This window comes from Trichoderma atroviride, chromosome 3 (assembly GCF_020647795.1).
Source record: "Trichoderma atroviride chromosome 3, complete sequence".
Classification (NCBI taxonomy): Eukaryota; Fungi; Ascomycota; class Sordariomycetes; order Hypocreales; family Hypocreaceae; genus Trichoderma; species Trichoderma atroviride.
The window spans coordinates 2,333,039-2,353,287 of NC_089402.1; the positions used below are offsets into that span (position 1 = coordinate 2,333,039).

General features: G+C 53.2%; 7 protein-coding genes across 7 annotated transcripts; 2 read left to right on the forward strand and 5 right to left on the reverse strand.

Moving 5' to 3' along the window:
• Positions 1-103: 103 nt before the first annotated feature.
• Positions 104-1,009, forward strand: TrAtP1_005980 (uncharacterized protein; the record flags this gene model as incomplete). Its single annotated transcript, XM_066112935.1, has 1 exon — positions 104-1,009. The coding sequence occupies one exon, from the start codon at positions 104-106 to the stop codon at positions 1,007-1,009; it is 906 nt and encodes a 301-aa protein (XP_065969021.1).
• Positions 1,010-2,168: 1,159 nt separating this feature from the next.
• Positions 2,169-2,819, reverse strand: TrAtP1_005981 (uncharacterized protein; the record flags this gene model as incomplete). Its single annotated transcript, XM_014082556.2, has 3 exons — positions 2,169-2,427; positions 2,494-2,600; positions 2,724-2,819. The coding sequence occupies 3 exons, from the start codon at positions 2,817-2,819 to the stop codon at positions 2,169-2,171; spliced, it is 462 nt and encodes a 153-aa protein (XP_013938031.2).
• A 48-nt stretch (positions 2,820-2,867) lies between these two features.
• On the reverse strand, positions 2,868-3,239 carry TrAtP1_005982 (uncharacterized protein; the record flags this gene model as incomplete). Its single annotated transcript, XM_066112936.1, has 1 exon — positions 2,868-3,239. One exon carries the CDS (start codon positions 3,237-3,239, stop codon positions 2,868-2,870), a length of 372 nt encoding a protein of 123 aa, XP_065969022.1.
• Positions 3,240-6,785: 3,546 nt separating this feature from the next.
• TrAtP1_005983 (uncharacterized protein) lies at positions 6,786-8,691 on the forward strand (the record flags this gene model as incomplete). The annotated part of the gene is made up of 3 exons (XM_014082650.2): positions 6,786-7,038; positions 7,098-7,408; positions 7,471-8,691. The coding sequence occupies 3 exons, from the start codon at positions 6,786-6,788 to the stop codon at positions 8,689-8,691; spliced, it is 1,785 nt and encodes a 594-aa protein (XP_013938125.2).
• Positions 8,692-9,432: 741 nt separating this feature from the next.
• Positions 9,433-10,410, reverse strand: TrAtP1_005984 (uncharacterized protein; the record flags this gene model as incomplete). Its single annotated transcript, XM_014082651.2, has 3 exons — positions 9,433-9,921; positions 10,006-10,077; positions 10,201-10,410. The coding sequence occupies 3 exons, from the start codon at positions 10,408-10,410 to the stop codon at positions 9,433-9,435; spliced, it is 771 nt and encodes a 256-aa protein (XP_013938126.1).
• Positions 10,411-12,023: 1,613 nt separating this feature from the next.
• TrAtP1_005985 (uncharacterized protein) lies at positions 12,024-13,756 on the reverse strand (the record flags this gene model as incomplete). The annotated part of the gene is made up of 2 exons (XM_066112937.1): positions 12,024-12,792; positions 12,876-13,756. 2 exons carry the CDS (start codon positions 13,754-13,756, stop codon positions 12,024-12,026), a joined length of 1,650 nt encoding a protein of 549 aa, XP_065969023.1.
• Positions 13,757-13,874: 118 nt separating this feature from the next.
• Positions 13,875-16,109, reverse strand: TrAtP1_005986 (uncharacterized protein; the record flags this gene model as incomplete). Its single annotated transcript, XM_014082652.2, has 3 exons — positions 13,875-14,032; positions 14,119-14,451; positions 14,522-16,109. 3 exons carry the CDS (start codon positions 16,107-16,109, stop codon positions 13,875-13,877), a joined length of 2,079 nt encoding a protein of 692 aa, XP_013938127.2.
• Positions 16,110-20,249: the final 4,140 nt, after the last annotated feature.

The following is a 20,249-nucleotide window of genomic DNA, read 5'->3' on the forward strand; positions in this document are numbered from 1 at the left end:
AGCATGGTCCGGATATTTGAAGTACGCTCTCAGCGGGGGCCCTAGCCATCTTCCTGCCATCGAATGGTTCAATGATCTTCGAGGCCCCATCCTCTTCAACCGCATGTGTGTAAACAAAGACAACCTAGACACAGTTTTGGGTGCATACCCCGAGGAAGTCGCAAGGATCAAGGCCGCAATGAACCAGAGCAGGCAAAGGGGGCCGGCTCCCGAGCTAGAAATGGAGATGGAGCAAGACGTGGAAATTGTGGACTTGCTGGACGACGACAGTATCATGGACGACAGCGCCGTGGAAGTGAGACGAGGTGGACGGAGTAGTGTGTCGCGGGCGCAGAAACGGCCAAGAGCAGCATCCGCTGGGGACATGCCTCCTCCGACAAGACAGCCGCCAACTGTACCTGCACCATCACGGACAGCACCGGCACCACCACCTCCTCGACCTCCTATTCCACGAGCTGCGTCCCCGGATCTAGGGAGCGACGACTTTGATTACCTCCCCTATCCCGCCAAAGCACCATCGCGACCAAAGCCACAACCACAGCCGCAAGCAGAGGCGCATTCAAGATCACGATCACGATCAAAAACACAAGCTGCTCAACCACAGCCTCAGCCTCAACCTCAACCTCGCCCTCAGCCCGAATCTACCCCACAGCTACAACCGCAGCCACAAACCCAACCTCAGCTCCAACCAAAGATGCACAGAAGCCTCCCTCAGCGCTCATCACCCCGACGCCACCCCACAACCTCTGCAGTAATCTCCTCTCCCGTATCAACAACCCGGCGACAACCTCCTAAATCCTCCAACCCCAGGTCCTCCCCGCGCCCAGCGGCCGATTACCTCGGGAACCTCGTCTCAAAGGGCCGCACCACCCCTAGTTCGAGCGCCAGGTCGGGCTCCTCGAAGCCGCGCAAGAGAACGGCCGAGGAGCGGGCGCGGCTGAGGGAGCATTTCCGGAAGAAGGCATCTACTTCGTCGACGAGTTTTATTGGCAGTGGCATTGACAATTGAGAGGATAAAATAAATGGAAAAGAGAAAGGAATTGGGCTGAGTGAAAATGACGTATTATTATAATGATGTACATGGTTTATTGATACGCGGCGCGATTGTTGTATGAAATGACTGGCAGAAATGAATGGATTACAGAGGGGTATATAGGCGTTTATTGATATGGGATGAATATGGAAGGCATTTTATAGTAACGAAAAATAGACACATCCCTTGAAGCATGTATTGGCAGCAACAAGACGGAACGAGGCACGTTGATAATTGAAGCTTTTAACACAAAGTGTCTTCTCTTGAAGTTTAATGTAAAAAATGCTTGTCTATTTCATACAAATGCACTAATGCATGCATAAAAAAGCGTTCAAAGGCTGAAAAAAGACGCATCCTCCCTCCTCAGTCATATCACATAGTATTTGTTTGAGTTTATCAGAATATGAAGAAATTTTCAGAAAAGCAAACAAAATAAAAACCCATTCTTCACTTTCATCAATCAGAGAAAGCTATACAGAGGAGAAAAAGGGGTAATCAAGTGAGAGAGAAATAAAAAAGAATAAAAAAAGAATACATAAATAACCGACTCCTTGAGGAGTACTCGCAAAACCATCTAATCCGTCTCATTCCAGAATATGAATAAATATTTTCAAAAAAACACAGCGATACTGCAAAACGCCAGTAAGATTTTCTCTTTTCTTTTTTTAAACGAGTTTTTTTTCTCGGGTTTGTTTGTTTGTTTTCTTTCTTGACTCTGCGCGTCGAATGTTGAAGTGTGGAAAGGAAGATCAAATAACACAGCCACCAATGCCCTTGTATAAAGGGAGTTTCGTAAACTTTTCAAGTTGTTTGCTTTTAAAATGACGTTTGGCGTTGAATAGAAAAAAAAAAAAGTCGAATGGCGGATAAGAGGGAGCGTAAAAGTAAATGGTTAAGAAAAAAAAGTGTTTCATGGTGCGTCGTGCAATTATCATCAAAATCATTGCGTTGAAAAAAATGGCGGTGGGTGATGGCCGTGTGTCTGCTTGGAATCATTGCAATATCCAAGCTGCCTGCCATTGGCATGCGAAGAGTTAGTTTTCGCCGAGGGCGAATCAGATAAACCACTCCACAACTCCTAGCTTGAACCTCTCCCCCCTTTGTCGTTCTTTTTCTTTTCATCTTCTTGTCCAGTTTACGCATCTGCAGGCTCGGCTTTGGACTCGGCCTTTTCTGTAGTAGGGGTGTCCTGCTTCTTGGCGCTCTCCTCCTTGGCCGCTGCTTCGGCTGCCTTTTTCTTCTGCAGGCGCTTCTCTTCCTCAGGGGTCAAAGTCTTGAGCTGAAGAGCGTGGATGCCTCCCTCCAGGGCCATTTCATCTCGCAGCAGGGCGTAGACCATTCGATGGCGTGCAGGCTGCATCTTGGAGGCAAATACATCGGAAATAATGACTAGCCTGGGATGATGTCAGTTGCCGCCGAAGAAATGAGTTGTGATTGGAAATCAGTGTATCAAGTCATACCGGAAGTGCGTCTCCTTGGAGATGTTGCCTGCCATGGCCTTGTGGTGGGCGTGGAGGTGCGAGTCATTGTAGATTTCCAGCGTCAGAGGGCAGAGCGCTGCAGTCAGCTGAGAGGGAAATAAAAGTCAGCGAATTATACAGGCAATTGCGCATAAACATAAGAGTCGTAATAGAAGAATGCGAGACGCAAAAAAGATGGAATAAATCAAGGTAAAATGAAAACCACATACCTTGGCGCGAATGGCATCTTCCAAAGGCGTTGTTGAGCCCATTGTGGAAAACTGGCGGCCGACGTTTGAGAAGCCGAGAGCGTACCGTCGGAACATGGTGACAGGAGAATGGCGCGGTGGGATGATAAAAAATGGCGGTCGTTGTTAGTGGAGCTGGCTGAGGCTCTGCTGGCGGTGTCCCTGGTGCGCCAGACGGAAATCACGAGACTTGGTGTGTCGGGCGTTAAAGAGGCGGTCGAGGGCGATGGAGGCGGCAGAATTAGCTGCTGAGATTTTTTGGATGTACGCTCTGTAAGTCGAGAGGCAAAAGCGCACAATGGCGAGGCAGATGGAGAGGCAGAGAGGGTGAGAAGAGGAGAAGAGGGGATGAAGCAGAGAGGGATGCGAGAGGATAAAAAGGTCGTCTCGAGGCCGGCTGGCGGACAGGAACGAGCAGCAGGCCCTGCTAAATAAGAAGTCGTTCTTTGTCGCAAACAACGTGAAATTCGGTGAAGTCGGTGAGAAGTGGTGCGCCATGCATGACTCCTAGAGTGGCGGCGAGCCAATCAGGCGCGGCGACAGGCCCCGGGAACCATGGAGCGGTGACGGCCAAAAGGCGGCGGGCGGTGCCTGGACGCTGGGCGTGCCTGTAGTCACCTGTAGTGGCCTGTGGCTGCTGGTAGCGGTGCGAAAAGGGAGCAAAAGTGGTTGCACCCAGGAAAGGGGCATCGCAGCAGCAGGATTTCCCGCACGCACACCCCCTGGTACCTGGTGGCCACGCCCAAATGGCTGCGTGGGATTTTTTCTGTTTTTCCTCTTGTCGCTTCTTTTTCCGTTTTTCTTTTTTGCCCTCTTAGCATGTACATGTTTGCTAAGGAGCAGGTACTTGATAGCAAACGGACGGACATGCATGCATTGGCGTCCCTGAATACAAAACCAGCTAGCCATGCCGTCCTCGACGTGCGGTGCTTGTTGCAATGCTTCCCATGTTGTACTTGTTTGAATCAAGTGATGGCAACTGTGTACAGCAGCGGCACTGCTATTACTCGCACCATGCTGGGCCGACCTATGGGATGAGAGCCGCTGGAATTCCACCATGGCACGGCTCGAGGCAGGGAGAGCTCAGCCGTCATGTAGCCGCAGTAATCAGGAGCGTCAAGCCAATGCCTTTTCCGTAAAACCGGGCGTGCCCATCTGTTGACCGTCTCCATGGCGGCCAGAGGATCCTCGTCTGCTCCATGCCATGCCGTTGCCGTATGCAAAACGCACCTGGTCCAGTTCGTTCATATGGTGTCCATCCCTTGTCTCTTACTCACATTACCCTCCGGTCCCCTCTCTTTTTCTCAATTTTTTTTCTTCTTTGCTTCAATTCCAGCTATACATGGATACCGCCTAGTAGGTACATGCTCGTATACCAGCAAGGGATGGGGGGGGGGTAAACAAACTGCAGGGCTGCTCAACAGCTTTCTGCTTGCTGCGTGTCCTCGCCTGGCAATTGGGCCAGCCCAGCACCAGCCCGGCACCAGCACCGGCACCAGCACCAGCCTGTGCGCGCCACGCACCACCCAGCAGGTCGGGATCAGAGACCGCCCTTTTTAGCTCGCCTCGATCGAGCCGTGACGCCGATGGATGGCGATAGTGCCCTCTTCCCTGTAGCCTTCCCTGTACAGCACAGTATATAGGCGACCAGCCCGTCAACCAGGAGGGGGGCTCTCGGTGGTGTAACCGCGTGTTGAGTGGCCAGATGGAGCGAGCAGAGAGAGAGAGAGAGAGAGAGAGAGAGAATTGCCCAAGGCGGCAACGCTTTTGTTGGCAATGTGTGCATGTACTTTGGCAACCTCCTCGCAGGTGCAGCAGCTTCATTTCGTTAAAGCACCGCTAGCAGCAAGAGGAGGTGATGCTGCTGCCTCCTTGCAGGGAATGGGCTTGTGCTTCTGCAACTAGAGGCTGTGGCCGTTTTTGCTACTGCTGATACAGTACGAGGAGGCATGTGTGTACATGTGAGCATCAATCATGTCCGTTTCCTTTTGCTCTCCCTTACATGCTCATGGCCAGGTATGCGTATGCTCACACACGCGGGCTTCCAACCAATGCAGAGGTGACAACTTTCACGCAGCCGCCAGAGGTGGTGGCAAAAAATCTCAGATAGATGGCACCCCATCTGAGATGCCATCTCGTCACCAAGCTTCGACAAGAGGGCCCGTGTAACAGCGGTAACGACGCAGCCGTCGTTTGTGGCGTGCGTGTGCGTGCGTGCGTGAGTGAGTACATTTGATGTGCCTGTATGGGTGTCACCGTCACCGTCACCACTTGTAGGTTTCTGGGCTCAGGATTCCTCACCAACAGCCTCACTTCTTCTCACTCTCCGTCTCTCCGTCTCTCCCCCCTCCTCTGCTCTGTTCTTGACCCCCTGATCTCCCATCACGAGGAATATCACGCCTCTCCTCCCCAACGTCTCCAGCCGGCCGGTTCGCTAAACTAGCAGCTAAGCAAGAATCCCATCGCCGAACGTAACGTGGCTGACAGCAGATCGAGCTCAGAAAAGTCGGGAACGCACCGTCGACCCATGCCGCTCACACACTTCCGTCTCCTCTTTCAGTGACCGCCCTATTGCCATGCAAGACCCCTGCGCTCAACCAAAAAGTGGCGGTCCCCGCTTGCTGGCATAAGCTTCTGTCTCCCCTTCTTCTCTGGCAGGGGCCCGGCCTGGCACAGGAGCAAAAAGGCCTCTGCTTATGTGCTCTCCGCCTTTTTGTGATTCCCAATCCCGCCTATTGACTCGACGCCAATCCCGGCCGCGGCCACCGCCTGCCTCGGTAGTCGTGCAGTCGTGCAGTCAGTCGTGCAGTCAGTCGTGCGTGGATGAATCCAACTGCTGGTGCAGACGGTAGACTGTGCGATGGAAGCACAAAGAGACTAGGCGTGCTGCACGAGACCAGGGAGATGGAGTGATGCCAACCGTAGCATCGCCAATCACAGCCGCATCTTGTGTACGCACTTGGCTGTCGTGGTAGGTATTACCTACTACACTACAGCACTGCAGCACTCTGACTGCACGGTATTACTATACGTATTACTACCTACAGGTACATCAAGTATTCATCAACCTCGTCATTGGCCGTCTGCAGCACAAGCCATCGACGCATCCTGCTGTGTGCCCTTGGACGACGTCTCGGCACTCATTTACACCGTAACTGCAGTGACTAGCGGCCGTCTTAGTGCTTCCAAATGTCTTCCTCAGCACCATAGGTGCGCTAAAGGGAAAAAAATCGGAAACAGCACCGGCAGAGCAGTTGAAGCCCTGAGAGCCAGAGCCTAGGTAAACGTCAAAACTGTAGCACATTCTCTCCCCGGTCCAGCGGCGTTGATGCCCCGATCTTCCGGCACCTCGTCCAACCCGCAAACTGTCCCGCACCGGATCAGCGCCCCGGCCGCTACATCTGGCTCCCTAGCCTCAAACTGCGGTTTTGCTTGACGTTTTTATAACCCCGGCAAAAAACACCATCAACATCGCCAACCAGCGACGCATCGCACGCGCAGCAAGACAAGAAGACGAAAAGCACAACATATCGCGGCAAGGCAAGGCATCGCATCGGCGAGAAATAGAATTAAAAATAACCACAAACAGACGCACACTCCCCCCGCCAGCTCCCGACTCTGCCCCTCACCCTCACCCTCGTCCTCGTCCTCGTGTCTGTCTGCATCTGCCATCTGCATCGTCCATCCATCTCTCTTCTCGAGCCACTACCGTGTAGGATTTCTGCCGGCACAGCGTCTCTCTCCCCCTCCAACGCGGGCAAACCATTGACCCCTCCCCTGCCTTTGCCTTGCCTTTATCCCACCCCCATATAGTCCAACCATCGACCAATATCAAATGAAATGATCGTCGCCTCGCCAGCCCTGCGTCGCCTCGCCTCGGCCTCCTCTTCTTCCTCCCGGCTTCGCTCGCATGGCCCCTCTTCTCTGCTTTCCCGTCGCTGCGGGGCCAGCAATCCTGCTGCTGCTGCATCCTCTTCCTGCCACTCCCTCCGCTCTGCCTCGCCCTTCACTCACTTCCCGTCATCAGCCACAGCAGCCACTCAGATGAGGATGGCGTCGTCGTCGTCTACTTCCGCCCTGCCTCGCCTGGCCCTCTTCGAAGCCGTTGCCCGCCACGACGCCGATGCCCTCGCCGTGGTCCACTCGCTCTCTGGCCGGAGCTTCACCTACGGCCGGCTGCTGGGCGACGTGCGCCGGGCGCGGAACCGGCTGCTCGAGGCCCGGGGCAAGGCCAGCGGCGACGACCTGGACGGCGAGAGGGTTGCGCTCTTGGTAGAGAACAGCTACGATTACGTAGGTGAGCAATCCATGATTATGGCTGTTTGTATACGAGCAAACCTGACTCAACCTTCACAGTCGCTCTGCTCTCCATCCTAGCCGCGCGCGCAATAGCCGTGCCTCTGTCTCCCGCATTCCCCATCCCAGAGCTCGAGTATGTCCTCAACCACAGCGAGGCCTCGCTGCTCGTCTCGTCTCCCAAGTTTGCCTCCAAGGCCCAGCAGGTCCTGGCCGCAGAGCTGACGTCCAAGCCCGCCCACGTGGAGCTGCCCAAGCATGCCGAAAGTGCGGATGCTGCTGCCACCAGAGAGGAGGTTCCCTTGGAAGACAGCGCCGAGCCGGGCCAAGCGGGCCTCATGCTGTATACTTCAGGGACGACGAACAAGCCGGTAAGAAACTGCTGTCATCATAATGCTTGCTCCATGACTTTGTTCTAAAACTCAACCTCCAGAAAGGCGTCTTGCTGCCCCAGTCCGTCCTCACCGCGCAAGCTCGCTCCCTCCATGAAGCCTGGGAATACTCCCCCTCGGACCATCTCCTCCACCTGCTCCCCCTCCACCACATCCACGGCGTCGTCAACGCCATCCTGACGCCCCTCCTCGCCGGGTCCTCCATCGAATTCATGTTCCCCTTCAACGCCGACGCCGTCTGGAACCGCCTCGCTGCTCCTTTCCTGCCCGCTTCCGAGACCATCACCAACGGCGACACACCGGCAGCATCCAAGGCTCCCAAACCAAGGGTCACCTTCTTCACCGCCGTCCCCACAATCTACAGCCGCCTCCTCACCACCCACAAGTCCCTCCCCCCTCCCATCCAGGACGCCTCCCGCGAGGCAATCTCCCCTTCCAACCTCCGCCTCAACATCTCCGGCTCCGCCGCCTTGCCCACCCCCATCAAGACCGCCTGGGCATCCCTCAGCAACGGAAACGTCCTCCTCGAGCGCTACGGCATGACCGAAGTCGGCATGGCCCTCTCCTGCGGCCTCTCCTTCGCCGACCGCGTCGACGCCTCCGTCGGCTGGCCTTTGCCTTCCGTCCAGGCCCGCCTCGTCGACGTCGACTCCGCAGAGGTCATTCTCCCCGGCCAGGAAACCGGCCCCGACGGCCGCGAGCGCTCCGGCGAGATCCAGCTCCGCGGGCCAACCATCTTCAAGGAATACTGGCACAACCCAGCCGCCACCGAAAAGGAATTCACAAAAGACGACGACGGCCAAGGCCCCTGGTTCAAAACCGGCGACGTCGCCGTCCGCCGCCCCGTCCCCACCGCCGGCCTCAACACCTCCCACCAGCCCTGGGCCGCCGGCCCCCTCTACTTCATCCAGGGCCGTAAATCTGCCGACATCATCAAGACCGGCGGCGAAAAGGTAAGCGCCCTTGAGATTGAGCGCGAGCTCCTCTCCCTGCCGCAAGTCGCCGAGGCCGCCGTCGTCGCCGTGCCCAGCGGCGCATGGGGCCAAAAGGTCGGCGCCGTCATCGTGCTCGACAGGGCCGTCGCCGAGAAGTGGTCGCCGCTGGAGATGCGCCGCGCGCTCAAGAGCCGCCTGGCCAACTACAAGATCCCGCAGGTCATGAAGGTGGTGGACAGCATACCGCGCAATGCCATGGGCAAGATTAATAAGAAGCAGCTTGTCAAGGCCATCTTTGCCGACGAACACAGCGGTGACGAGGCATAGATGTTTTGTCAACTCCAACACGATTTGCATTTGTCTCTCTTCTTATTATACTGCTATTTGGCGACTGGATGTAGAATAGAGTCAGGCATAGATGAAATACGTAGGTACAGTAGGCAATATCTAAGCAATCCAGACCATCGGAAACTCATAAATGAACCCACTAAAGCATAAAATCACAAGAGTCTCAAGTGGTGACAGTAAATCAATTGACAAGAAAGAAGTATTAAATAAAAGAGAAAAATCAATCAATGCTTATAAAAAAAGAGCACGGCATTTTGGGCCCGAATATCAGACATCTATTTTTTTTCCTTCTTTTTCGGGGTTTTCTGAAATAAAGAGGTTCCTGTGTTGGTTCCTCGCCAGCCGCATCTGCCGCCTTGCGCAGCCTAATTTTGACAAGTTTCAAGAAAGAAAAAGATAACGAGAGCTCCTGAGCCAACGCCGTCATGTGATGTGAGAAAGATGCCATCGTCCCAGAGTCATTAGTTGCCCGAGAAGCCAAGCTCATGTCTTGCTATGCGCAAACCCCGACCCGCATCCGACAAAGGAAAAGTAAATCATGTCTCTTAACCACTGACCCCTGAATGCCCACTCGTTCTGTCCCACGATGGGATACAAGGCCTTGAGAGAGGTGCGCATTGGGGGACATGCTACGGATATCTGGTGGTGGTAGGTAGTAGGGTGTAGTCAATGCAACCTCCGCTCCCCGTCCAATATTGTAAAGCTTCCATCTTTGGGCCATTATACGGTATACTTGGCCTTGGCTCTGGTGCTACCAGCATGAGCGCTGTCCGTGTGGCCTGAGAACTCAATCTGCTCGTTGCTGGGGAGCTCAAGGGTTTCCTTGAATCTGCGTCCGATAGACAGGAGAATGTCCTTACCCTTCTCCGAGCTTCGGCCCTTTCCGCCGGCAACATCACCGTCACCTCGGCCGGGAATGCTCTTTCCTATGGTGCGAGTCCAGACTCCGATACGGTAGAAGCCCTTGCGGACGTTGACAACAACGCCCATGACCTCGCCATCGTCTTCCTCCTCGAGCGTCTCACCGATGGCGCCCATCATGACATGCAGCCAGAGACGGTCGACATCGACGTTGCGCTTATCCTTGTACTGGTAGGACCACTTGCCACCGTGCTTGTTCTGGGGGTCTTCCCACTCTGGGCGAACGCCGGCCTTGAAGAGATGGTAGTCGGACTTGAGGGCAAGTTCTGAAACGGGGGCAACATTGTTCTATACGATGGGCACAGTCAGCAACCAGAAACATGGGATGGAACCTCACAGGGAGGCCTCGCAGTAGATGCGTCATGGACTTACGTAGACGCCCCAAAACTCCTCAACTGAATCGAAGGTGATGACCTCCTTGAGCAGGTCATTCCAGTTATCGCCCTGGAGTGAACACACAAGATAATTAGCTCCAGTCTCCTCGATCAAATCAAAATTTGGCCGTGGCTGCGAGTCCAATCTGACGGGTCCTCATTGGCAGCCACTTCCAGGTCCGATGCCGCATACCTTTCCACTCGGGGGCTTGGTGAACCACAGAGTCCACTTGTTCTGGAGAGGATGCTTGACATTGAAGTTGTCCTTGTCGTGGAAGACCGTCACGGGCTTGCTGTCGTCCGCGGCCTCACTTCCGTTCTCAGCGCCCTTGGGCGAGATGGGGATGGTGGAGAGATCGACCTGCTGGTCCATGTTGGTTGCCTCCGTCGCAGCAGCAGCCATTGTGTCGCTATTTGTGTCGCGCGGGCGTTGTGTCAAGTTTGTGGGTGGTTTGGTGGTTTGGTGGTTTGTAGCCGCAAAGAAGAAGCGAAGAGGTGTGTGTTTTGGAGAAGAACCAGGAAAAAAAATTGGAGCTCTCTCAATGGCGGGAATTCGAAAATCGCGGGGCAGCAGCGGTGGGATGTAGCAGCAGCAAGGGAAAAAAATTGCAGTGGCGGCAGAAGGAAGAGAGAAGAAGTTTGATGGCCGCTTCTGCTTTTGGGATGTTTGGAAATTTGGAGGAAAACAATATTCGGCTAAAAGTAGTCGGTTTCTGCCTTGATAACGTCCGAACTTGCTCCAGGCAAAGAATCGGGCTTGTTTCGTCAAGTGCGAACAGTGATTCTACTTTTTTTGCACCGAAGCTACTAGTACTTTACGGGGCGCATAAAAGATTCACATTTGGCAGCGGCTGTCCTGTGGAAATGTTGGCCTGGGATATTAGGCAAGAATTTAAAGTAGAGTGTACTTATCATAACATTGGTTATAGGCTGGAAAAACATGTACCGCCTACTAGATTATTATTCTAGTTCGCTGAACAAACATGCCCAGCTGCTATCATGAGAAGAAAACACAAAATTTGAGGACAAAAGTTCAAGGGCTAAATATAGAAATTGGCTAATAATATTGATCCTGAACCGGAGGCTGAACATGGAAAGCACAATGGAAAATCCAAATATAGATCAAAATAGATAGCTGCTCTACAGCTCACTTGTCAAAAGGCTTTCATTGCCACAAACCAGAAAACAAATGGCACTACACCAGCAACATATCAAGAGAATATACCAATTGCAATACAAGTATATACAAATATACATATAAATGTATATTACTTAGTTCCCCCTCGTACGTATTTGTCGAAGCCTAAATACCTACACACAACAAGCAATCCATTAATAAACAGCCCTTTCAGCAAAATATCATCTCTTCCATCCTTCCATCCATCCATCCAGCATATATGCACTCGTCCGTCCGTCCATCCTTTGCTTAAATCCTCCCTCGTATGTAAAACCCTCGTTTCCCGTTCTATCCTTGGAATAAATAAGAACAAGAACGAAAAAAAAAAAAAAAATGGCATAAAATATCGCTCCGCATGTAAAAACCAGGTTGAGAAAAAGGAAATCCCTTTAACAGACTTGTCCCGTCCTTGCTTGCTTGTATATCCATTCCACTTGTCGTTTCTTTCTCTCGTATAAAAAAAAACGGCATTGACCTGCACTACCTTGTACCCTGTGCATATGCTGTCCTTCCGTATTCTGTTGCAGCCCAAAAAAAAAAAAAAAAAAAAAAGAGTAAATAAAAGAGTGATTCCGTCGTGTCTTCCTGTTAAACGCCTCTTTCGAAGTTAAAATAGGAAGCGGAATAGAAAAGAAATCGCACCCAAATAGTCGTAATCGTGAGATTTCCGTATCATGTAAAAAAAAATCCACACTGCCTTCTTAGAATATGCAAAGGCAAATGCTTCCTCAAATCAAAAACTTTTTGTCGAAATAGAAAGAAAAGGCAGAAAAGTAAAAGAAGGAGGAGAGGAGAAGCTACTATGGAGAGAAGAGAATGAAGAGGGCATGCAGTAAAACTTAAATCGACCTGCCATTCTCCAGCTTATTAACATTCTCTTCAGTCAAGGCCTCTCCTGCTCCAGACTCAGGGAGGGAAATGTTGTTAAGATCAGCTGGCACACCCCCTGCGGCGTCAATGAGCTTCGTCCCGTGAAGCATATTCGACAACTCTCGCTCTCCTTCGGGTCGGCGCACCGGCGGCGACATCTCAGCCGCCATGGCCGAGTCAAACGGCGAGGGCTCATGCCGTCCGTTGGTCGTCAGCGGCCGTGGGGTGATTGCGTTGGGATGAAACTCTTCCGACGCCGAAAGAGGCAATGAATCGCCTTCTTCGATGCCCAGATGCGGAATGTCAGCATTCTCGCAGTGCTCTCCCATCTCGGAGCAGTCAGAAGCAGGCGGCTCCGACTGTGGTTGGCGTCGGGTTAATGACCACCTGATGAGCATCTTCTCCAGTACTTTCATCGTCACCGGCTTAGGTAGATAATCATCCATGCCAGCTCTTGTGCACTTTTCACGATCCCCTTGGATTGCCGATGCCGTCATGGCCACGATGGGCACATCTTGGACCAGCTTTTTGTATGGTAAATGGTGGCGGAGAAGATGAGTACACTTGTAGCCGTCGATGATGGGCATCTGCACGTCCATGAGTATAATGTCCGGCTTTTTATTTTGGCCTTTTGATGCGCCAATCATATAATCCAGCGCCTCTTTGCCATTCCAAGTCGCTGAGACTTGGAAACCGAGTTTTCCAATAGTTCGAGTGGCAATCTTCTGATTTACTGGGCTGTGTGAGAGAGAGAGAAACGTTAGCCATAAGAAGAAGAAACTGGGAGAGAACTGAACCTTGGCTGGCCAGCAGACACTTACTTATCCTCCACCACTAATATATGCAGTCGTGCTCTTTCAGATCGAGGAAGTTCTTGCTCAGTCGGCGGAGGCGTCTTGACAGAAACGCGCCGACGCGTCTTGGCAACGGGGCCACTTACGGGGCCATCCGACCCTTGTGAAGCGCTCGTCAACTGCTCATACTCCGAGCTGTTACACGAGAGGCTCAGCTCGGACTGTAGTCGATCGGAGATGGCTCCGGCTTCAGCCAAGGATGGAGCTCTGGCCCCTGTGGGCTTCATGAATGGAATCCAAAACGTTGCTTTGGTGCCGGATCCCACGTTTGACTCCAGCTTGATACGACCATTCATCAGGTCTAGCAAGTTCTTGCAAATTGTCAATCCGAGTCCCGTGCCACCGAATTTTCTCGCCGTAGATGGATCTCCTTGGCTGAATGGCTTGAAGAGCTTCTTGCGAACGCTTTCTTCGATGCCAATTCCCGAATCTTCAATGATAAATCGAACCTCGATCGCCTCAGCCGTTTCGCGCTCTTTGACCACCGAAAACTTGACATACCCCTGGTTTGTGAACTTGATGCTGTTCGTGAGGAGATTGGTAATAATCTGTCGCAACCTGCCGGGATCGCCAATGACCACTCGTTCATTCGCAATATCCTTGCCAACGTCGGATAAGAAGTCCAGATTTTTCCGCTCAACAGCAAACTTGAGCATCTTCCTCACCTCCTGGACAATATGAGAGAGAGAAAATTGCACTTCTTCAATGTCCAGGCGACCAGATTCTACTTTGGAGAAATCTAGAATGTCATTGATTACAGTGAGCAGCGATGTAGCAGAGCTTTGAATATTGTCGATATATTCACGCTGCTCTTGGGTCAACTCCATATCGCCCAGCAGCTCCGCCATGCCGAGAACTCCAGTGATTGGCGTCCTAATTTCGTGAGACATGTTGGCCAAAAATTGGCTTTTAAGCCTTGTGGCCTCTTTAGCAGCAGCCTCGTTGGCCATTGCGCGGCGCTTCTCTTTATCTTGCTCTCGCAAAGCTTCTCCTCTTTCCTTCAGTTCGGTCACGTCCATTATGACTCCTATAACGCCTTCGATACACGTCTCTTGCGTCGCTCTGTTGTCTTTTGTCTTTTTTTCCGAGCATCGGGTGGAACCGTGTACGATACCAGCGGTCATCTACCCACCAGGGTCAGCTTTGCAGGCCTCTTTATACCATGACTTGACCCAATCAGAATTGGGTTCTCCAAGGGCACACCACTTACCAATTCCATGCTCCTTCACATCCTCATTGGTTCTTCCCCCCAAAATATCTTCGATGGGTTGCAGCCACTGCGGGCGTTCTCCGTCAGGCGCCTGTTCGGTGAGTCGGTTGAAGACGGTATACATGTTCTCCCCAACAAACCACCTGCTCCTTTCATGGTTATCTTCAGTGGCAGTGTTCCAAATCAGAGCACCCTCGAGCATAGTAACTCGGCGTTCGGGATCAACGGTGAAGATGGTGACGTGCGAATGAGCAAGTACACTCAGCAGCTGCTGGCGCGTACGCTTGGCACTGAGTTTCGTCTGCATGCTCTCGTGAATGTCGGTGCAAGTCCCTGTTGTAATTAGATGGTTTGATTAGTTACTCGCCCTCTTTCGTCTTGAACCGTTTAAAATCAAACATACCAAACCACTTTTCAATCTTGCCCGTTTCTTTATCACGTACCGCAAGGGCACGACCAAGGAACCATCGCCACTCTCCCTCTTTGCTAAGGCAGCGATACTCCATCACATAAGGATCTCCTGTCTTCAGAGAGTGAGTCCAGCGAGCTCGAGCTCCAGGCATATCGTCGGGGTGAACTGCTGGGTGGATGTTTCCTTTGAGATCCTGTCCAATGCAGCGCCCGGGACTCAGGCCGGTATAGGCATACCATCTCGTATTGAAAAAATCGTGCGTTCCGTCCGGGCGCGCCGTCCACACCAGCTGCGGCATCGTGTCGCATATGACCTTGAAACGCTCTTCATCGCGTTCTTTGATGTGGGTAATCTCTTCCGTCATGGTTGTTACATCACGGCCAGTGACGACGGCGGCAAGAAATTCGTGCGTGTTCTCGTCGTAAATTGCTTCTCCTAGCACGTCAAATATGATCCTATTCCCTTTGCGTCCGTACATGCCTATACGTTTGCTATCAAAGGGCTTCTCTGTCCTAAGCAGTATAGATATCGGATACTCGCTGACTTCTAAGCGCTTCGTAAAATCTTCGTTCCACACCTCCCATTTCTCTAGCAGGTAATCTCCATCGAGTGAAGAGTCGAGGTCCGTATTCTCAGGGAAGAGCTGTCTCGCAGCCTTGTTCGGAAACGTTACACTGCCATCTTTCCACATGGCGACAACAGGCATCTGTGTGCTATCGATCAAGGCGTCTTTCATCATAATGAGCTTTTGCAGCACCGAAGGCGTGCTGGATTGGGTATGAGACGCCACTGTTGGAGGTCCCATGGGAGGGAAGGGGCTCGAGGACATGGTAATAACGCCCGGACTGTAGAATAGTGGCGAGCTAGAGTCTCGGCTGGAAGCCACGGATGCCGGGCTTGATGTAGTTATCGACTTTTTATCCACGGCTTCGAGGGCGCTGGATCGGGCAACGGCCCTCCGGCCGCTAACAGGCATGGCCGGGGCAGATTGAGCATTGGTAAAGGTCAGAGTGAAGAAGACTTGCTTATCCTCGATTTCCCAGATGGTGATGATCATCTTGGCAAAGGCGTGGTACTCGGACTCCTTTGACCTATATCGACTATTGAATGTGGTTTTGGCAATGTCTTTTCGGGTGATGATGACTTCTACCGTTGCGTCCTGAGTCGGCCGCTCGATGGGCTTGTGTTCTAGTCCATCAGTCTGCGACAGGGCAGTGGCAGCCGTCGGTGTGACTTCGCCGCCTCCGAAGTGAGACGGTCGTCGCTGCTGATTCGAGGCTGCCGGTGGCCGTACACCAACTTCGGTGACCAAGGTGTCGAGGAAGGCCTCCCATGTAACCCATACGGGGCGGCCATCCTGTATCATGTCGATGCCCACCTGCGACAACGTCTGCCCTCGCAGCTTCTCCATCGTTTCCGACGCATCATCGTCGCTCAAGTCGTCGGAAATGATGCCAAGCATCCTGCCCATGGCCTCATTGGCCAGTACAACCGTCTTGAGGCTGTTGAGGATGATGACGGGAACAGGCAGATACTGCATAGCGGAAAAGGCAACCTGGCCCGGGGATATCGACGGCATGGCGAGTCGAAAGGGGCTCTGAGACTTTGAGCGGACGCCATCACCAGGGTCTCTGAGGAAGCGTCCGCCTCCCAGAGAGCGAGGGCTGTCGTCCAAACGGCCATTCTTGTCTGCCGTGGTCAGCTGAGCAGGCGCCGGCTCTTCCACTGACGGCGCCGGGTCGAAATCGAGATCCGGCAGGCCTCGTGGGGCATGGTGAGCAGGGGGAAGTGGGAGAGGGAGTGGAAACTGAGGCGGACGGCGAAGTTCGGTTCTTACTGCTCTCGCGAGCACCTCCCAGGGACGTCATATCGTGGGTGATGCACGCATGAGGGAGACGCGCACCGGTGGGAGGGCAGCGAGGACCGTTTCAAGGGCAGCCACTCAGCAGCCGGATCTGCGGTATGAGATTCTCAGCAGGAGAACTCAGAAGGCCGTATCGAGTCGAGCCGGGTTGGACGAATAGAGAAGAAAGGAGTAGACAGAAGAGCAAGGCGGAGAGACGGAGCAGTTGGAACGGTGATGGATGATGGTATGATGGGAGAAGCCCGGCCCAGCCTCGCTCAGGACGATCACAAGCTGACAATGGCCCAGACGATGGGCTGAATAATTGGAGTTGCGGAACAGAGAGCAGGAAAGCAACGGCTCCCGCAAGGACTCGAGGCGTTAGTGCTGCTCTACTTGACGAAGCTATGCCGGTATCGCAATGGCGTGGGATATTGCAGATCTCTGGCTCCACCCATTCGATGGAAGGACAGGCTTTTTCTGGAGTCGTGAAAGGGCTGTAGCACGAAGTTAAAAAGTTAGGGACCAGCACGAGCTCGACGGCGGTTCGCCCAAGGCCAAGGCCAAGTGCAAGTGCCGGGCTGGCAAAGGGCCCGGTTTATTTAAAGGTCCGGATCAGGGGAGCGACTCGGCAGCTGGCTCCAGCGAGATGCCGACAGCTGGGAGCGAGAGCAGACGAGACAAGCTGGGCAAAGGGGACCAGGCCAATCTGCGCACCGGAAGCGGGATCAATAATCAGTTGAAACAGCTTGAATTGAAGAGTTGCTGTCGGCTCTCGATGGCCGCAAACAGGCAGCGTGGAGACGGAGGCTTGGGGCTAGGACTGGTGGCTTGGGACTAAAGTGGACGAGACCCTGAGCTGAGACAGCAATAGGAAACGGCGGGGGAGTGTACATGTGCGTCCTGCTAGTACCTGTAAGTGTGTTGTTGGATTGGTGCGGCGAGTACCCAAGGGCATAGATGTTGATACGAGAGGAGCAGCAGCAGTGGTGGCAGCAGTGGTGGCAGCCAGGAGTGCTACTAACTAGTAGTGGGCGCAGCAGGGGAGGTGGGAAAAGCAAAGAGAGCATGGAGATGGGAGTGAGGCGACGATTCAAGGAACAAGGTTTGCCTTCGGCCGCCTTCTTTTTCCTTGCTTCAAAGCAAGTACCGGTACCAGCTCTCCACACACAAAGTGCTACCAGACTGGTACTCGTACTCGTACCGGCTGGCTGACAGCATCCGACCCTGCGAGGCTTCTTTGTTACATGTGCGTGCCCCTTTGGCCAGACTGACGGATGGTGGTGAGCTGAGACAGGTCCATCATCTGGCCCGGCATAATGCCGCTGCTCTCCCTGCCTACAAAGGTGGTGGTAGTGGTAACTATTGCGCCCAAGACACTCCAGCCAACTGCCTTCGTATTCCATCCAATGCTGCTCCGCACCAGTAGTATCCCATTCTCACTCGATACGCCCGGCAAAAAGGGCTTTTGAACGGCAGCGTAGCCCTTTAGGACCAAGTGTGAGGGAGAGCCCGGCTCTTGTCTCGGCCAACCGGTACATGATTACAGCACCGCCGCATGCAACATACTGTACGGTACATGCATCCATCCATGTACCTGCCAACCCATGGAGCCTTGATAGGTGGTATGCAGCCTGCCTCCAGCGTACAGCTGCTACGCGTGAGTACATGGCATACAATTCATGCAGTACCTAGTACCTATAATAGCAGACAGGCGTGGCAGCAGCGCGGCAGGCAGATCCAGACCGCAAATCTGATGGCCCAGCCAGAGCCGAGAGATGATGCAGGATTCCCAGATACGCATGTATGTATCTCCAGGAGGAATACCACCTTGTATACCTATCTATGTACAGTATTAGCACCGAGGCAGGTACTCCGTGGTGTAAGATGGTGTCTTCAGTGTCCCATGCGTCCCCAGATGAGACCAGACCAGGCCGCCCACCAAGTTCCGCCTAGGGCCATGAACCAAGAACCAAAGAACCAAGAACCAAGAATCAGAGGCTGACTGACGAGAACGAGAACCCGGGAGTTGGCGGCGCGCCTTTGTCTCGTCGGTCTGCTCCGTCCGCTGGGCTCGATCTGGGTTAAACCCGGTGACCCGTCCCTGCTGCAAGGCATCCGCCAAACTTGCTTTTGGTATCACAACACTTGTTGGAGAGCGGAGAGAATGTGGGCTTTTTGGGGAGGGGCGATTGTTTGGCCCTTGATTTTGATTTTTTGACTTTGACCGCCTTATAGCACCGCCTTATGTGAGGGTCAATCAGTCAATGACACGACAGGTTGGGGCTTACAAAGAAAAAACAAGTTTCCTGCTTCCTGTGGGACGGACGGGTCTCCATCCTGTCAAACTTGCGGTGGCAAAAAAAAAAACATTCAGGAATCGAGTGAGAGACGGACAGAAGAGAAAGATCAGCAGAGGTGTTAGCGCTGGCGGCGTGTTCTGGATAAACAGGCGCTAGACAGCAAGAGCGCAGCTTTGCAGCATGAACGCTTCCACGATGAGCCTAGCCGCGTGTCTCTGCTATCGGCCCTTGGGGCCATCGAGCATTTTGCGCGCCCTCGGGCTTTTGGCAACTTTCCCATGAGAGGGGGTGCGCGGCACAGGACGGGCTCAGCGCAGGGTCTTGCGCGGGCTGCGGACTGGCAAATAGGAGGACGGGACGGTGCAGGAAAAAGTAAAAAAAGAGGCACAAGTCTAGGCCCTATCGCGCATCTGAAGGCTGCTAATGCGCGCCGCTCCCACCGTCCGCGAGGTCCCTTCCCGCATCTGACTGGCTTCCATCTGGGCTGTTGGCTGTAATCAATTTTTTTTTTTTATATTTTTTTTCCCGGCTCGGCAACCAGGCCAGGTCCCAGCTCGCCTCGGAAGAGGGGCCCAGCCCAGGAGAACAAAAACGTCGAGTTCTGATGCAAATCACTACTGCAGCTAAAATGGTCTGCTTTGCTTGAGACGAGACGCTTTCACGGTCTGGCTGGGCAGATTGGCACGACCCGACAGCTAGGAGAAAGCGGAGAAGGGCTGATCTTGCTGCGTTTTCGGCCCGGGTTGCATACGCAAAAAAAAAAAAACAAGTAATGGATGCTGGCCATTTTGGCTGATCTTGCCGAAACATGGACCCCCAGCGATGGATCTCTATCTTATGCAGGATCCTTCCCAGCACCTTGTTTTTTTGGTGTGTTTTTTATTTTGATTTTCGTTCTCGTGCCATCAGCTCCTTCGCCCTCATCCGACGGGCGCAAGGCCCCGAACCAAGACAGAAGACTCCATGGCCTAGTATAGCTGATGGTGCCTTGAATGCGTGACTGTTCGTCGCCAAGCCTGCCCATCAGATCCAAGAAGCGGCGAATCAGAGCGATCCAGAAGCAAGGGTGTAAGAGCAATGGAGAAGGCGACAAAGTGAAAGGCCAGCTGAGTGAGACCACCATACGCCTCGGCTATCGGTACGCGATCCAATCAGACAACGCGGCTCACCAGAGCTGGATTGGTTGAACGGGTTTGCTTCTTTCTCCATTTGTCTTTTTCCTCAGCTACGCTCTATTTTCCGCCCTAGACTTCTTATTTCAGATGTGCGTGTGTGTTTCTTTTGGCCGCACTAATTTTCATGACAAGCCTCACTTCCCATATCCCTGTCCAAAACTACGGCTCGCATGCAACAGGGGTCCCCGCCTGACAAACGCCCAGCGAAAAAAGCAAAGAGAAAAAAAAAGAAGAAGAAAATAGGTAAAAAGAAGGCGTCTCGGATCCACCCATTTGTCTAGAACACGAAAGCTCCAAAGCACAAGCCCAAAAATTAACATGGGCTCGCTGATTTCCAGGAGGCTCTCTCGCTCGGTGGAGGTGTTTTGCGCAGCTATAGCCGCAAGTTTCTGTCTGGT